Genomic DNA, 18,547 nt, shown 5'->3' with positions numbered 1-18,547 from the left:
CATGTGATAGGAGCAATAACCTTTTGTGGACCAGAAACTTTAGATCTAGTTCAGTGGAATGCCCGACCTGGTGATAGGGGTTACTGTGATGGGGCTGTTAAGGAGGCTGTAGAACAAGGGGTCATGAAATGAGGCTCAAAGGGGGCAGACTCAAGAAATATTTCTTTACAGAGAGGGTGGTGGATGCATGGAAGTGGTTGAGAGAAAAACAGTATCTGAATTTAAGGAAGCGTGGGATAAATGTAGGAGATCTCTGAGAGTGATGGGAATTATAAAGCTAAATTAATTGGGTGGATGGGAAGACTTGATGGATCCATACGGTCTTTTTCTGCTATGTTTCTGTGTTAAGCAATAGGGAGGACATTGAGTAAAGCTACTACAGTAGCATATAACTTTAAAAAGGCTGATAAAAGGAGCAGTTGCAAAGGTTAAAAGTTTGCATGAGGCATAGACATGGTTTAGAAATACCACCTTGGAAGCCCAGATAAAATGTATTCCATGTATTAAAAAAAAAGGTTGGAGGGCAGGGGTGGAGCAAAGTGTCAGATGCGGTTTGAAGCTGGTCCATATAACTACCTTGTTTTCCTCTGTTGTTGGTTTGTGGTGATCAAGCAAAAAGGGAAAGTGAAGGTGTTCCAAACTCTGCACTGATGATCCCATAGAGTGCTTCATGATACAAACTACAGATATAGAGTTGCCTGGGGGTGTTCCAGTGGAGCAGCGGGTGGGGAAAGGAGATCCATCGACACTTTGAGTGGTAGAAACATCTCTTAGCCTCTAGCTCAGGACGCCACTATTGGATCTGACAAAGTGAAATGCTGAGGAGAGATCGGGGGCATCAGTGGATAAATGCATATCTGCCGAAGGGAGGGGGGATTTCTCTGGTTCTGAGAAGTATACCAACTGCAGGAGCATCAGTCGAAGTGACTTTTGAGTCCAGCATTGGGCTCTGTCAGAGATTCTGCTGGCAGTAGTGGGACCATGGTGGTACAAAGAGGTCCTGCCTGTTAGGGAGCTGCTGGAGAATTGGCCTACAGGTATTCTCGATGGGATATACTGTGGAGGGGTCTACAAAGTCGTCACTTTGATCTTCTGCCTCTGTTTTTCCTGCTTTGGCTTTGGTGAAATCTGTCTATTTGGACAGCTTGTGGGACACTATATTGCTGGGCTTGGAAAATCTGTCTTTCTTTTTCTATTCAAATGCAAGGATTATCTAAACAAACTGACAGTATTTGAAAACAAATTGGAAAATATCAAGTGAACTGATATACAAAGTTTCCTTAAAGAAAATACAAGATAAAGAAGTTTAGGGATAACTATTTGCTTCACAGCAACATAGAAAGTGAAAATGTGGCTAGGTGTTGTACCTTATTTATTTGGTTTCCAAAAATATCCATAGTTGCACCTCTAGAGTTGTTTAGGAAATACATAGTAGAATTCTTGAGGATTCTGGAGAAATATTACCCCCATCCCATTTCTGTACCTTCTTTTAGTGTAAAAAAAAAAAAAAAAAGGCCCAGATGGCTTTTGACTTCCTGAATTTAACTCAGATTGAGGGGAAAGATGAGAAACTGTTCTCTGCTACATTGATTGTTTTAGAACCAGATAAACTGGGTCCTCCAGTTGTTTAAGTACCAGGAGACCCAGTTCCTGAATTGTAAAATAAGAGCAGACTAACAGCATTCCCTGATGTAGCTAAGACAACTCAGAGGAAGCATAACAAATTCTAAAAGCTAGAGTTGTCCAAATTTGGACTCCCTCCTGGTTTAATTTCCTCTGTAAATGTGTGATAAAGTATCAGTGGAGTGGAGGAGTAGCCTAGTGGTTAGAGCAGTGGGCTATGAACCAGGAGACCAGAATTCAAATCCCACTGCAAGTCACTTTATCCTCCATTGCCTCAGGTGCAAACCATCAGTGATCCCAATCCATCAAATTCTGTAAGATCTACAGACTAAAATGTGGGATAATCTGGCTTCCTGCCCCCAGTATCCAGGAAAATGGACCTTAAATACAGAGGTTCAGCAAGCTCCTGGTTTTCGCATAGTTCAACCTGCTTGTTGATAGAGAAAGCAGGTGTGCTTGCCATAAACGGTGTTCTCCATAGACAACAGGATGAATTAGCCATGCGTAATACCTTCCACCCTCCCTGGAAAGTTGACTAGCAAAAGCTAAACTCTATAATTAATTGAGGGGCTCATGAGGCAGCACACGTGTGGGAACTCCCACACATGCTCAGTAATAAAACTTACTGAGATAGAAAGATGTGTCCATCTGGCACAGTCTGGCACCACCCATGTATCATGGCTAATTCATCTTGCTGTTCATGGAGAACCTTGTTTACTTAAGCAATCTAGCTATTTGGATTTGTTACCTGCCTTTTTGAATAAGAAATTCACCCAAGATAAGATACAACCTATTAGAATGGCAATATACAGCCAGAGACTGGTGTAGGTATAGCAGTTTGACAATTCTAGCCTGAGGAAAGTAGACAGTAAGGACCAAGTTGAAATAAATAGGCAATAAATAAATACATGAATAAATGACATCAGAACAGGTTGTGGCAATATGTTCAGGCCCTCAAGGTGTGAGGCAATTTGATTCTAAGACAGTTTGAGTTTGATGTATGGAAGGGAGCAGGTTATAACAGTTTAAGTCTAAAGCAGTCAGATTAAAATGAATCTATGGAGGAAATCAGCTGCTTTCTAGGCATGGAGGTATTTTGGGCTTTGGCATTAAAAGCCTGGCAGAAGAGAGTCTGTTCTTTTGATTTCTTTTGTCAATGAAGAGGTTAATAGAAGTTCCAAGTGAGGATCTTGGAGGTCTGGAAGGCTTGTAGGACAACCTTTCTTTTAGGTAACAAGTCTTTTCCTCTTAGAACCCTGAAAATCAGTGTCTGTGTTTTGAATTTGGTTTTATAGGGGAATGGTAGCCAGTGTAACTCTGTTGTGCAGCAGAGTTTTGTATTAACTGGAGTTGATGAAGAACCTAACCAAAAAAAAAAACTGTGTGGTAAGAAAGTTCAAGAACAAGAGGTCACACAGTATGAGGCTCAGAGGGGTGGCTCAAGAAAAACATCAGAAAATATTTCTTTCAGAAGGAGGGTGGTGAATGCAAGGAACAGTTTAGCAGGTGACACCTTGGAGACAAAATCAGTAAGAGAATTCAAGAATACTTGGGATGAGCACAGGGGATCCTTGCAAAAATGTGATGAGAGAGACAAAAAGAAACAGCAATTATCTGAGGTCTTAGCAGTAGAAAATCCCCCCCCCCCCCCCAAAAAAAAATCTACCAGGTCAGGCCAGCAATAGCCTCCATCTTTCATTTCAGCTGCAATGAGGGAAAAAGAGCAAAATCAAAAAGGTTCTAGGTTTGTAATCCTAGCATAAAATCACCACTGGCCCTGGGTCTAAGGCATAAACTGTCTTGTTTACTCAGACCTCTGCTGTTTTCTCTTCTTTAGCAAATGGTTCATCCTGATCCCATGGTGAGACCGCCTGCCACAGCTCTGGTTAAACATCCCATCCTTCGACGCTCCTTGGGGAAAGCTGCTCAGCTGCAGAAGCAACTCAATGTGGAGAAGTTTAAAACAGCTATGCTGGAAAGGTTTGTGTGTGACTAGAGGGAGAATATAATCCTGGAAAGGTATTGGGGCACTGGAGGGGGGGAGAAAGGGGCGGATTGTTGTGCTTAATCATTTGGCCTTTCTATCATGTAGTATGGAGGAGATAGCTTTCATAGCAACAAGATAATGGCCTTACAATAATCAAATAATTATTCAAATATCAAATAACAAATAATCACCCTGACTCCTGTCTGAGGCCAGTAGGGCTCTGCTACACCACGGTCTCCTGTGAACTACAGCAGAGACACACACTAGGCTCTCTCCGGTGTGGCTAAGTTCTTATTTTGTTTTTTGTTTAATTCAGAAAAGAATTCGTTGGTTCAAATTAAGGGAAAAAAATGGCTAAAACTAAAATAGCCTCCCCTGCCATATAGCATCCAGATAATTTGTCCCCCCCCCCCCATATTAGATGGGTCAGTGGTAGGATAGGAAATGTGGTGCTGAGACACTGTCCCTCCCTGTGCTCCCCCCACCCCAAATGATAGCCAAACAAAATGCCTTCAAAAGCTTGGAAAGAGATAATCCAGAAATAACATCTGATGTGGTACCAGAGCTGAAGAGTTTCTGTTGTTAACAAAAACCCAAAGGCACTGTAAAAGCATCCCAAAACAGTAAAATCCTTCTGCTAGAGAATTCTATTATTAAAAGCATTAACTTGGCAGCACATGTGGAGGGAATTAAGGTTAAATGCCTACCGAAACCTTGGCTAGCAAAAATACAAGCAAAATTCTTAATACTGTCAAAGAAGAAAGAGGACGCATGTTGATGTTTTATAATTTACTTTGGGACTAGGGTGACCAACTGCCCGGTTTTGGACCGGACACAGTCCGGTTTTCCAGCCTGTTGCACCAGTGTCCAGTTACAAGGGTAACCGGACACAGTACAACCCCGTCAGGCAAGCCCAATGGCCAGTCTGTGGTGGCAGCCTGGCATTGCTCCAATCCCCAGTCTGTGGTGGCAGCCTGGCATTGCTCCAATCCCCAGTCTGTGGTGGCAGCCTGGCATTGCTCCAATCCCCAGTCTGTGGTGGCAGCCTGGCATTGCTCCAATCCACCTACCTGCTTTTGGGGCTCGGTTTGACTCTCCTCCTCCTCCTGCCTCTCCCACAGCTTTGTACCTCCTGGCAGTCGCAGCAGAAGAGGAGAGTTGAACCCGAGCCCCAAAGACAGGCAGGCAGAATCTGCCTAAGAAAAAATGGATGCTGTATTTAAAAGGGAAAAAAGGGGGGGGGGGGGGGCCTGCCTGCCTGCCTGCCAGCCCGCCAGCCCACCTTCCCCCAAGTATCTGGTCCTACTCCATGGAAATGTTGGCAACCCTGTTTGGGGCCAATAAAGGGCTAGAAACTGAATCTGTAGTTTACAGGAATTTCCAGAATGAAGGGGATAGGCTAGGACATCTGGCAAAGACTGTAGCAGTCTCGGGGGTATTACCAGTTCATGATGGAAAGGCTGTTCTACTGTTGACTTCAATATATGGGTGCAAAGAATAAAAGTTTTGATGTTGGGCCCTGGGACCATATAGGGAACAATAAAAGGCTATACTCTGATGGCCTATATCTTGCTATAGCAGGAAAAAGGAATCTCAGTGAAAAATTCAGATCATATATTGACATGTTTAAATTAGTGGAGGGTGGTGGCAGATAGTCGATTGAAGATGTCTCCCCTAACAGGGTGGGGGGTAGGGAATCACCAAAGTTTTAAAACTCATTAATCTACTCTTGAGCAACAGGGTAAAAGAAGAGAGCACTTCTAAGGCTATACAGAATACCAGCATGCCAACAAGAAATAGCTGGAATGCAAGGAGTACAAATGCTTATAGTCTGGGTAATAAAATTCCAGATCCGCAAGCCTCAGTAGTGGAGACAGACGTAGATATTTTGTTCCTATCTCCAAGACATGGTTCGATGAATCCTATAAATGAGATATGGACATAATGAGCTATTTAGGAAGGATAAGGATGGCAGAAAAAGGGAGTAGCAGCTCTTTATATAAAAACTAAAAAACGAAATTAAGAATGTTTTTAAAACTGAACTGCAAGTGATATGGGGCAAGGAAGAAGAACTGTGGGCTATGTGGAAAGAAGAGATGGCATTTCCATTTACATTGGTATGGTTTACTCTCCTCTGGAGGAACTGGACAGGAGTTGGACAAAAAGTGAGAATGAAGGGGGGAGCTTGTAGTGTTGGAAGACTTTAATCTGTGAGATGCCAGCTGAAGTATTCCACCTCCAAGACTCAGAAATAGAGAGATCCAGGATTCCTTTTTCAAGGGTCTCTCCTCAGATAAATGGTGATGGAGCTCATGAGGGAAGATGTAATATTGGACCTGGTACATAGGAATGGAGGAAACATCTTTAAATGGCTGGGTAGGTATTAACTCAATTATCAGAGATCACCAGACAGTATGGTTTGCTATAATAGACAAGGCAGAGAGGTGTCATATGAAACACTGGTTCCCAACCCTGTCCTGGGAACCCCCAGCCAGTTGGGTTTTCAGGATATCCACAATGAATATGCATGAGAGAAAATTTGCATGTTATGGAGGCAGTGCAGGACAGGGTTGGGAACGACTGATATAAAAGATCAAAGGCCAGGATTTAAAAAAAAAATACTGACTTAAGTAAATTGGATAAGTGCCTTTAAAGAGGTACTGGCAGGGTGGGAAGCTAAGGGCATCAGATCTTCATGTCTGGAAAGTGCAAAATAGGCATTGGGACTATTTATACTTTTGTTGCTGTCTGTCTGTGGCAGTTTATATATGATAGTGTTCCCTGCCAGATATTAGTGTAAAGGAAATACAATGTTCTCCAAGGACAAGCAGCATGGCAACCCTCTTAAGTGGGTGACAACATCTAATAGAACTCAGCCTGTAACTTTTATATCAACGCTCCTAGAACTTTGACTGTACCATACTGGGAATGTACAAACTGGCATGATTACAAGCAGGGCCCCTCACTCTCTTCTTTTCTCTGGAGCTCACCAGTTGTAGATCTTTACTCTCCTATTTTTTTCTCCAGGGCTTTTGCTCCAGAAAAAGCAGGAATCATTCATTGTGTGGCACCGCAGCCTTTTCTCCTTTTTTTAGTGTTCCTAAGTAAGGATTTTCAGTCGTTTATTTGTTGTCATGCCAAGTTGGTGCACTGATTGCAGCCAATTCCCATAGGTGCACCAGTCATTGAGTTCAAATTTGCTGCTTTAGTTTTTTTGTTCAGCCACAGATAAGTCTGCCAGCTGTGAATCTCCTGAAGCATTCTTGTGGAGAGGCGAGTTCATCCTTGATGCCATTCCCAGAAACCACAACAGTTTTCAAGGGTCCAGGTGTCTATCATTGATTAATCCTCTAGCTTTCCAGGCAGGCATGGCCTCCCTTCATGCCTTCCAAGCAGTATTGTCATTTGTAATCTTTTGAGGAAGAGTTGATTAGGAAAATCCAGGCCTTGCAAATCATCTGTGCCTCTGCCAAGGTCCAACTTCTGAAGTCTCTGCAGTTATTCCACAGCCTAGTACTGACACAGTTACCGATGTCAGTTCCTGCTGCACTGATGATTATTAGCCTGTCAAGGTGGGGGTTGGAATGTGTAGGAATTCCTCTGGTTCCAGGCCCCAACAGACAACTGTTTCCCTCACTGAGGCTTTGTCTGCAAGAAGGGCAGCATTTGGGTCTTCTCCTCAGGTGTAATTTGAGGTCTGATTCAGAATATTCCTGGAAGTATGGCTACAGATTTGGAGATGTCTCTGAAGCAGAGGAATCAACATGTTTGCTCTCTAACCCCATTCTTCCTTAAAGTAGGAAGTCCCCTCCCAGGAACCTCTACTTAGCTAGCTTTGTGCATACAATGGCTGAGACCATTTCCTTTCCTTTACTGAAGGAGGATAAACCCAGGAACAAAATTCTGGACATACTCCAGTTTGTGCACCATACTATGGAGATCATGGCAGTAACAGTATATAAGATCCTTTTAGGAGGTACAGATGAGTATGTAGGAGAACCTTTCTCTGTGGTTCCCAAAATTAGGAAGGTGGATGCAATTTATCTCATTCTGAAAGGCTCCAAGATTTGAAAAGGGCAGTTAACACACCAATCTAGGATAGTCATATTTGCTCTTAAGAGGGCCAAGAAAACTAGAACCCATTTATTGGTGCCCCTGGGGAAGTATTCCAGAACCTTGGATATTCTTCAGAGGAAGGTTTTCCAAGGAGTAATGCTTATTGCCTGCATTACTTCTTACCAGTACGTCATGGGCCAGTACAATACGGGACCTGCTGAAGCAGATGTTGGAGGTGGCCAGACAGCTTCCTCAAAACCAGTATGATGATCTCCAGTCACTGGCTGATAAGGGAATGGAGTCTGGAACACATGGTCGGGTCAACCTTTATTTTCAAGATGGCATTAGGAGTCTATGCCGTAGGGATTGGCATCTCCAGACTCGCCTAGCTGTGGGCCTCAGCCCTTCAACCTGTGGGCCAAGAAGTATGGGTGTGCCATGCAATGGATAGAATCTCTTTGGGGATAAGGTCAAAGAAGCAGTCGCAAAGATCAGAGAATACTGTGCAATGCTTCAGCAACTCTCCACAGCCAGGCAAGACCTATGCTCTTCTGCCAGGAGGTATCCTGGTCGGGGGCCACAAAACCTTGTTCTAACTGAGGAGTTATCTCCCACCCCCTCTGTCCTATATGAAACAGGCTCCTCCCCTTATCCAAAGCAGCAAAGGATCCCTAAGCCACAGCCAGAAGCCCTCCAGGGATGGTTCCGAAAGCATAGCTTGGATTCCAGTACCTGTGCTGGAGGACCTTCCAACCAGAGATAAGCTAGGTCTTATGTAAATCTTTGGCCCAGTTAACTTCAGACTTGTGGGTCCTCAGCATAATTTGAAGAGGGTACAGATTGTCTCCTGGCATTTCCAACAAATCTGCCTCCAGACCCTGCTTGGGATCTCCACATCAGGATGTGCAACAGAAGGGAGCTCTCCTGCCTCTTACAGATCAATACGATTGAACCTGTTCAACCAAGAGAGAGAGGTTCCTTCCCTGCTTCCTGATTCCAAAGAAAACAGGGGGACTCCATTCCATCCTAGATCAAAGGACCTTGAACAAGTATCTTAAAGGAAACATTCAAGATGGTTTCTTTGGGCACCTTAATCCCCTTTTTTACAAAAAAAGTGACTGGCTATGCTCTCTTGATCTCAAAGATTCTTACACTCACATAGAGGAATTTCCCAGTCTTGGAAAATATCTGATTTGTGGTAGGGAACCATCTTCAATACCTCATGCTGTCTTTTGGCCTAATGTCAACCTCATTTTTTTTAATCAAATGGCTTGTCATGATGATAGCACATACACACAAACTGGAGGTGCATGAGGGGTTCCTACCTGGATAATTGGCTGGTCAAGAGCACCTTTCAGGCAAGTGCCGTAGAATTTATGTTGGAGTTACTAGGGTTTATCTATTACCCAAAATCCCACTTGATCTTGTCATCTCAATTGAAGTTTATAAGAGAACTGTTACACAATTCAGGCAAAAGCTTTCTTTCCACACCAGAGGGCTATCATGTTGATATCCATAGTGGAAAGGATCCAAGGGAGTTGGCAGGTGTCAGCATGGGACAGGACTTTGAGGTTGTTAGGCTTCATAACAGCAGTTCAGGATACTCCTTTGGCACATCTCCATATAAAGACAATCCAATGACGCTCAGATCATCATGGTGGCTACTGGCCATTCAGTATATTAGAAACAGCATCTACATTACGAAGCCACTCAAGGACTCCTGTCCTGGTGACAGAGCAAATCCAATCAAGCCAGAGTCAAGATCACCCCCTCACTAGCAGGTACTGTTCCATCCTAAGGAGTCTGCCCCCTGACAATAAACACACAAAAAACAAAAACAGCCTGTTACCAACACAAATGTTATTGTTGTGCTCGTTGGCACTGTCTTGTTGCCCTTCTTTCATTCAGGCAGTCGGTAGCTAGGGATTCCCCATTTGTGAGATCTACCATCCTTCTTGTCCTCTGAGAAAGCAGAATTGTTTACGTGTAACAGATGTTCTCTGAGGACAGCAGGATGTCAGTCCTCACAAAACCTGCCTACCTTGCCTTGGAGTTGGCTTCTCATAGTAACCTAAAAAAGTAGACTGAGAGGCTCCCATGTGGATACACAGTATCATGTCAGTCTGCATATACCAACTAGGGAATAGACAAAGTTCTAGACATAAAAATTCTGGGTCAGGCTCCATTGAATGAGATCACACACTTGTGAGGATTGACATCCTGGTGTCCTCAGAACACCTGTTACAGGTATGCAACTCTGCTTTAGCCCTTCCCTAGGCAATCATTTGTCTGCCTTTCTATTCCCTGTGGCATGTAGAATCTGAATTGGGTCTCAAACCAAATGTTTTATTTGGAGGATGTTCAGTGGAACCTCAAGTAAGGATGTCAGTGTCCCAAAGGTGTTATTTTTGTCACATAATGGGTTGTTGTCATTGGTGCAGAGTGCTAGTTCCATATACCACCAATTAAGCATTTCTGGTGGTGAATCTGTTCTTCAAGTGCTTACTAGACTCTAACTACTTTTTGTTTCATTTTTCCCCTTCTGTTCCCAGAGAGCTGAAGGCAGCACGGCTGGCTCAGACGTTTGGAAAAGAAGAGACCACTTCCAAATATTCGCTGCCTTCCATTCAGTCTGAGGTGGCCCCCAGACAGAAGTGCACCAAGCGTCTGGTGGGTGGCAAAACCACCCGGTCCCTGAGTTTTACCTGTGGAGGGTGCTGAGAGGGGACCGAGCTTGCAGATTCCCCTCTTCCTCCCAGATCTGCTCTTGCGGTACTCGCTGCTGCTGAAGCAGAGCTCCAATGCATTCCTTATAGGGTGTACCTGGAGCTGCGCCTGGGAGGTCAGTACCGGAGCTGTTGCTGCCTGCATTCTGAAGAAATGAAATGACCAGCTGCAAACTTCCTCCAAGGATACATACAAAAACTTTCTGATTAGTTTCATACCAAGAACTACTGCAGTTAACATGAACTCATTTTTAACCTAGAAGAAAATTGCCCCATCTCTTCACAATTCAGTGTCTGTTTCTAGTCCTTTGCCAATACTAGAAGTTTACTCTGTGGGATTCCTTATTAAAACAACTGTCCATAGTCCCACTTAAAATGAACAAAAGGATGAGCTTTAGCATGGCACAGAGGCTTTAAGTGCTCTCCTTTCAGTCTCCTTCCTTGAATAAAAAGTAGAAGCCTCTCTGGAAGTTAGAAAGTGAATGTGCTTATTCCTTGTTTTTATTTTCAGCTTAACTGGGCACAGCTGAGTTTGGATTTTTTAAAACCTGTAAAGACCTATTTTTCCCTTCAGGTAAAATTTTACAATAGGAAATAGAATGGGAGTTTTAAAGTGTTTCTATGACAATCTCCAGGCATAAAGAATGAACAGCTTGTAATGAGATGGATTAAACTGGCCTGTATTTAATACAGGGGTTTGTCTTTTGCTTGAAAGTGAGCTTTTGGAGCATTATCTGGAATAGAATCAAGACTTTTTCAAACTACAGCACCATTACTATTGTCTCCCAGGTTTTATTTGTTTTAAAAATCTTCTTTTAAATAAAGATTTTAGTACACATTTGTCATGTTTTCAGTGGTTTCCCTTTAATCTCATATAGTCCATATAGGGCATATTCCTGGTGCTTGTTCTGTTCTAATTCCAGGGCTCAGCTGACATTCTCCTCTTCCTCCAGCACTACGGTTTTGAAAGGGAAAGGTAAACTTCAACATTTTAAGCTTTATCCTCTACTGCTGGCCCAAGCCTGCCCCCCTCCTCTCTAGTTTTTTTATTCCACATGGCTATAGACCGCTTATATCTACCTGCTCCTTTTTATCTCATTCACATCCCTCTGGAATTCTGATCTGCATACCCTTAACTCTATTACACTTCAAAAGAGAAAACCAACAATGGCGTTCTACCTTTTACCATGTGACCTGAGATCTCAGAATAGATAAGATTCAATATATGGTATTTGCAAACTTGAAATAAATAACTTTTTGCCTTGCTGAGGCTGAAAGAGGAGGAATAGTTTTGAACTGGTTTAGATTCTGTCTTCTTGATAGACTCCAACAAGTCTTACACTCTGAAGCTTCTTCTTGGCAGAAAATGCCCACAAGGATACCTCAGGGATCAACCCTCTTGGATGCCCTCTTTAATATCTGAGGCCAATAATCAGTAGGCTGTTTAGAGGACAAGTTATCCAGCTACAGCTACCTGGATAAACTTGTCCAGTATATTCAGCGGGATAAACGTCCCACTGAATATACTTGGTTAAAGTTAACCAGCTACATATAGCTGGATAACTTTTATCCCTAACCAGCTAATGATTGAATATGTCCAGTTAGGCCTAAAGTTATCTGGCCTCGTACTGCTGTATAACTCACTACTCACCCAGATATCTTCAGAGATATCTAGGTAAATATTGTGACTTGGAAACAAAAGCTTTGACTTGCGGGCCTCCTGGCCTGATACCCACACCCCAACCACCACATGTATGTACCCCCCATTGGCTGTCCCCCCTAAGCTGCCCTCCACCTTTAAAGATCAGAAAGTTTAAAACTTTCATCTGATGATTGCTGCCGGCCCAGGCTTCCTCCTCCCCCACCCATTACCTCCCAAAGTGACTTCATCTTTTTTGTGTCTGGATCACTCTTTTCAGCGATCCAGGCCACTTCTAACACAACCTAAGTAATGCTTCCGATGTTACTAGTAATAACGCTGGAAACACTGTTTTAAATTAAACAGTATGCTTCCAGCATTACCTACTTAATGCTGGTAGTATTATGTGGGTAATGGCCACGTCTAGCATAAAGTAGGCTGGGATCTCTGAGAAGAGTGATCCCAGCACAAAGAAGAGGGGACCACTTGGGGAGGTAATAGGTGGCTGGGTATCAGCCAGGGGTGGGGGAAGGACAGAGGAGGGACAGTTAACATTTTTGGGGGGAGGCCTGGCTGTCATCAATTGTCTGACGAAAGTTTTAAACTTTCTGATCTCGCAAATGGAACTTGTAATATAGAGAAAACTGAATTCCTTCATTTAGAAAGGAAAAAAAACATGGAGATCTCTCTCAACCCAATCACACTCAATAACAAACAAATAAGACTAGCAGAGAAAGTACGGAATCTAGGAGTAATAATTGACACAGAACTAAGCTTAAAACAACATATATCCCTAAAAGTAAAGGAAGGATATGCCAAACTCATGGTCCTCAGAAAACTTAAACCGCTTCTAACAACCGCCAACTTTCGATCAGTACTGCAAGCGCTAATATTCGCAAGCACTGACTACTGCAATACCCTTCTACTAGGTTTACCATACACCTCCCTAAGACCACTACAAATCTTGCAAAACACAGCTGCAAGAGTATTAACTGGCAAAAGAAAAAAATGATCACATCACTGAAACACTGGCCGAACTACACTGGCTTCCCATTGAACAAAGAATACAGTACAAAACACTATGCACCATACACAAATTAATACACAATGAAAACGCAGACTGGCTTAACACTGCCCTTCGCGTACACATCCCCAACAGAAACCTAAGATCAGCCAACAAAGCACTTCTAACGATTCCATCAGTCAAAACAGCGAGACTAACACAGGTAAGAGAGAGAGCATTGTTGTCATTAGCAGGTCCCATACTATGGAACTCCATGCCCTTGGAGTTAAGATTACAAAGAGAAAACAAAACATTTAGGAAAAACCTGGCTCTTTAAACAAGCTTTTCAAAAAGAGAAGGGAGAATGAAACCAGGGAAGTGCATGGTATGAACAAGAAACACCCAACCACACAACAGTAATCACTAAGTGTGTAGTTTTTAAGTGAACTCTGCAGTAAAGGATAAAGCTACAATTAGAGAATGAGTCCTGTACTCAAACTGCTATAGAACTGAACTAATAAATATACAACTGTTGAAAGTATGATGCAATCTTTTATCAATTGTTTAAAGCAACATCATATTATACCATCAATATTTGCCGTAGCCTGTTAGTTTAATGAATAATGAGACCTCATCTATATTATGGCAGGGTACTAGTGAATTAGTCCCTAAATGCCAATAGTTCAATAGTGCGGTGATATGCTCTGCGTGCACCGTCTCAAAATTATAATCATAGGTCTCACTTGATGATCACGGTACCGACAATGTCTTGTCAGTTACAAAGTGTCATAGGCAGTAGAAAGGATAAACACTTATCGTAGCATGGTTTGCAGTCAAGGACTTGGTGCTGGCATATTGGCCCGACACGGCTCGTGTTTCTGGGGAACCTTCTTCAGGGGCCGCAGTGTGCCAGTGCTGCAATGTGATAAAACAGAGTTAATGCATCCCGTGTTCAGGACAACTGAATTCAAGCTATTAACTGCCATAACTTACTATTTTCCAGACTGCCCGTTTCTTCTGCTACTTGGCTGCAGCGATATTTTGGCAGCAGGATCCGCCATTTTGGAGTACTAATTATATACCTACCGCTATGGGCGGGAACAAGTAATAAATGACGTCATACCAATTTAGCTAGAGCAAGAACTAAATGAGCGATGCCCATTCAACTGAGTCATTGAGACCAAAGGGTGTTGCGGACCTTAAAGTGAAAATCCACCACTGTTCCCGGATGTTAAGTACTTGTTTGATATCTCCTCCGCGTGGATTGGGTAAAATTTGTTCAAGAATGGTCCATCGTAATTGATCAAAAGTGTGGCCAGTTGCAATGCAGTGATTTACCATTGGTGCTTCCAGGTTCTCTGTGTTTAAGCGGCTACGGTGTTCAAAAAGCCGCGTTTTGATTTTTCTACTCGTGCGTCCAACATATGTTAATTGGCAGGGACATTCTATAAGATATACCACGGACGTGGAATTACAAGATGTCTCTGAATTTTTATGATAGATGTGACCTGTGCGTGGATGTGACCTGTGCGTGGATTCTTGAACAAATTTTACCCAATCCACGCGGAGGAGATATCAAACAAGTACTTAACATCCGGGAACAGTGGTGGATTTTCACTTTAAGGTCCGCAACACCCTTTGGTCTCAATGACTCAGTTGAATGGGCATGGCTCATTTAGTTCTTGCTCTAGCTAAATTGGTATGACGTCATTTATTACTTGTTCCCGCCCATAGCGGTAGGTATATAATTAGTACTCCAAAATGGCGGATCCTGCTGCCAAAATATCGCTGCAGCCAAGTAGCAGAAGAAACGGGCAGTCTGGAAAATAGTAAGTTATGGCAGTTAATAGCTTGAATTCAGTTGTCCTGAACACGGGATGCATTAACTCTGTTTTATCACATTGCAGCACTGGCACACTGCGGCCCCTGAAGAAGGTTCCCCAGAAACACGAGCCGTGTCGGGCCAATACGCCAGCACCAAGTCCTTGACTGCAAACCATGCTACGACAAGTGTTTATCCTTTCTACTGCCTATGACACTTTGTAACTGACAAGACATTGTCGGTACCGTGATCATCAAGTGAGACCTATGATTATAATTTTGAGACGGTGCACGCAGAGCATATCACCGCACTATTGAACTATTGGCATTTAGGGACTAATTCACTAGTACCCTGCCATAATATATATGAGGTCTCATTATTCATTAAACTAACAGGCTACGGCAAATATTGATGGTATAATATGATGTTGCTTTAAACAATTGATAGAATTGAACTAGACATGTTTTTTCAACCTTATTTAATAATTAATCTTGCTTAAAAACTGTTACCGAACCATATGGCACCCATGTAAAATGTAAGATTACAATAGCATTACTTTATGTGCCTTTCTGTAAACCGTTGCGACGGTACCCACCTTAACGACGGTATAGAAAAAGATTTAAATAAAAAATAAATAAAGATTTGGGCCAGCTGGTTGGGGGTATGAACATGGGGGCGCATCAGGGTAGGAGGCCTGCGACTTGGAACAAGTTATACAGCCCCACAAGGCCGGATAATTTAGGCCTGCTATGAAGTAGGCCTAAAGTTATCTGGCTAACCTAGCTGGATATATACCTGCTTATTCGGCTACGTTAGCCGGATAACTCAACCCCTTCCCAGAATGCCACTGAAACACCCTTTTTATCCAGCTATATTCTAGCCAGGTAATTAGTTACCCAGCTGGAATTCAGCCAGATAGGGGATAAATATAGCTGGGAAAGCCATTTAGACAGATTATTACTTTATCTGTCTATATGGCTTTTGAATATGGACCTCTGTTTATTCAGTAACAAAGTTGTGAATTTTCATAAGAACATAAGCCAATTTTGTAAATAGATGTCTCTGTTAACAATCATTTGAACCTCTTTTGGAAACCTTGCTAGCCTTCTTAATTTTGTAAACCATCATATTTTTTGTAAACCGTTGTGATGGCGAAACCGAACGATAGTATATAAAACTCGATAAATAAATAAAGTTGCTATATTGGGTTAGACCAAGGATCCATCAAGCCCAACATCCTTTTTCCAACAGTGGCCAATCCAGGATACAAGTATCTGGCAAGTACCCAAACATTAAATAGATCCCATGCTACCAATCCCAGTAATAAGAAGGGACTATTTCCCAAGTCAACTTGACTAATAGCAGTTTATGGACTTCTCCTCCAGGAACTTGTCCAAACCTTTTTTTAAACCTAGCTAAGCTCTCTGCCTTAATCACATCCAGTGACAATGAATTCCAGAGCTTAATTATGTTAAGAGAGAATTTTTTTCAATTTGCTTTAAATATGCTACTTGCTAACTTCATGGCTTGCTCCCTAGTTCTATTATCTGAAAGAGTAAACAAATTTACATGAATCTGTTCTAAAGCTCTATGATTTTGTAGACTTCCATGTGTCTTCTCCAAGCTGGTTAGCCTTAATCTCTTTATCCTTTCCTCATGGGGAGCCATTTCATCCCCTTTATCATTTTGGTTACCCTTCTCTGTATCTTCTCCCGTGCATCAATATCTTTTTTTGAGATGCGTTGACCAGAATTCAACATAGTATTCAAGGTGCAGTATCACCATAAAGCAATAGAGGCATTATGACATTCTCTCCATTGTATTCACCATTCCCTTCCTAATAATTCCCAACCTTGTGGTTTTTTTGGGTTTTTTTTAACCGCCACAGCACACTGAGCTGACTATTTCAATGTATTCTCCAATATTATGCCCATAATCTTTTTCCTGGGTGGTAACTCCTAACATGAAACCTAATATTGTGTATCTACACCACGTGTTATTTTTTCCCTATATGCTTCACCTTCCACTTGTCCACATTAAATGTCATCTGTCATTTGGATGCCCAATCATCTAGTCTCACAAGGTCCTCCTGCAATTTATCATGATCTGCCCTTCCTTTAACTACTCTGAATAATTTTGTATCATCTGCAAATCTGATCGCTTCACTCATTGTTCCCCTTCCCAGATCATTTATAAATATATTACAAAGCACCAGTCCAAATACAGATCCCTAAGGTGCTCCTCTTAACCTCTCTACTGTGAAAACTGCCCATTTAATCCTATTCTATCTCTTGTCTTTTAACCAGTTTGTAAGCCACAAAGTACATTGCCTCCTGTCCCCTGACTTTTTAATTTTCTTAGAAGCTACATTCAAATGCCTTCTTAAAATTTCAATTATTATATGGATAAACTCTATAAAAAGAAACTTGGTTTGGACAAGTTAATACCAAGTAGACTTGGAGAAAGCCATTGCTTATCCCTGGGTGTAAGCAGCATTGAATCTACATTTTGTGATCCTGTCAGGTTACCTTTGACCTAGATAGGTCCAACTTTTGGGAAAATATATTCAAAAAGTGGACCAATAAACATCAAAGATAAAGCCTATATATATAAAACACATTAACCTTGCCTCATCTTCAGCTTTGGTCCCAGCCTCATCTTTGTCGCATCTTCAGCCTCAGCCATGTCCCTAGCCTCAGTCTTGTCTTCAGCTTCAACCTGGTCTTCTGATCTGATTTTAATTACAAACTCTGATTTTTCCTTGCCAGACGCCTGCCCTGACTTCTGGACCACTCTGGACTTTGCCTTAGCCTGGCCCGCACAAAGCTGCATTTGCTCACTGTTGGCACAGACCTTGGGGGTTCTGCCCATGAGGTTGTGTCAACTGTGCCACAGCAAAAAGGGCTCACACTCATGTTCGCAACAGGTGAAGAGTGGAATTTCTTAGGGATTTGTACTTGGACAGTGCTTTTTTAATATATTTAAAAATGATCTGGAAAGGGGAACGATGAGTGAGGTGATCACAGTTGCAGCTGACACAAAATTATTCAGATTTGTTAAATCACAAGTGGATTGTGATAAATTGCAGGAGGACCTTACATGACTAAAAGACTGGGCATCCAAGTGCCATATGAAATTTAATGTGGACAAGTGCAAAGTGAAGCACATAGGGAAAAGTAACCCCTGCTCTGTTACACGGTTAGGTCCCATATTAGGAGCTACCACCCAGGCAAACGATCTAGGTGTCATAGTGGATAATACTTTGAAATCGTCAGCTCAGTGTGCTGCAGCGATTATAAAAGCAAACAGAATGTTAGGAATTATTAGGGAAGGAATGGTGAATAAAATGGAGAATGTCATAATGCTTCTGTATCGCTGATGAGTCTGCACCTTGAGTATTGGGTGCAGTTCTGGTCGCCACATCTCAAAAAAGATATAGTTGCAGTGGAAAAGGTACAGAGAAGGGTGATCAAAATTATAAAGTGGATGGAACAGCTTCCCTATGAGGAAAGACGAAAGACGTTAGGGCTGGTCAGCTTGCAGAAGAGAGAGTTAAGGGGGATAATACAGAAGTCTACAAAATCATGAGAGAACTAGAACAGGTAAATGTGACTTATTTATTATTTCAGATAATACCAAAATGAGGGGGCACTCCATGAAAGTAGCAAGTAGCACATTTACAACACATCAG

The 18,547-nt window shown here is 42.3% G+C and overlaps 1 protein-coding gene across 1 annotated transcript in view; it reads left to right on the top strand.

Annotated features, from left to right (window-relative positions):
• The window catches only part of LOC115099390 (wee1-like protein kinase 2-A), a 108,535-nt gene extending 97,305 nt beyond the window's left edge, over window positions 1-11,230 (top strand). Inside the window, exons 11-12 of the mRNA XM_029617002.1 lie at window positions 3,461-3,603; window positions 10,219-11,230. Coding sequence (XP_029472862.1) covers window positions 3,461-3,603; window positions 10,219-10,387 — 312 coding nt within the window. The 3' untranslated portion in view covers window positions 10,388-11,230. The remainder of the gene's footprint in view (window positions 1-3,460; window positions 3,604-10,218) is intronic.
• The last annotated feature ends 7,317 nt before the right edge of the window (window positions 11,231-18,547 follow it).

This window comes from Rhinatrema bivittatum, chromosome 9 (genome assembly GCF_901001135.1).
Source record: "Rhinatrema bivittatum chromosome 9, aRhiBiv1.1, whole genome shotgun sequence".
Classification (NCBI taxonomy): domain Eukaryota; kingdom Metazoa; phylum Chordata; class Amphibia; order Gymnophiona; family Rhinatrematidae; genus Rhinatrema; species Rhinatrema bivittatum.
The sequence above is the reverse complement of the archived record's forward strand: the minus strand, read 5'-3'. Positions and strand labels throughout refer to the sequence as shown.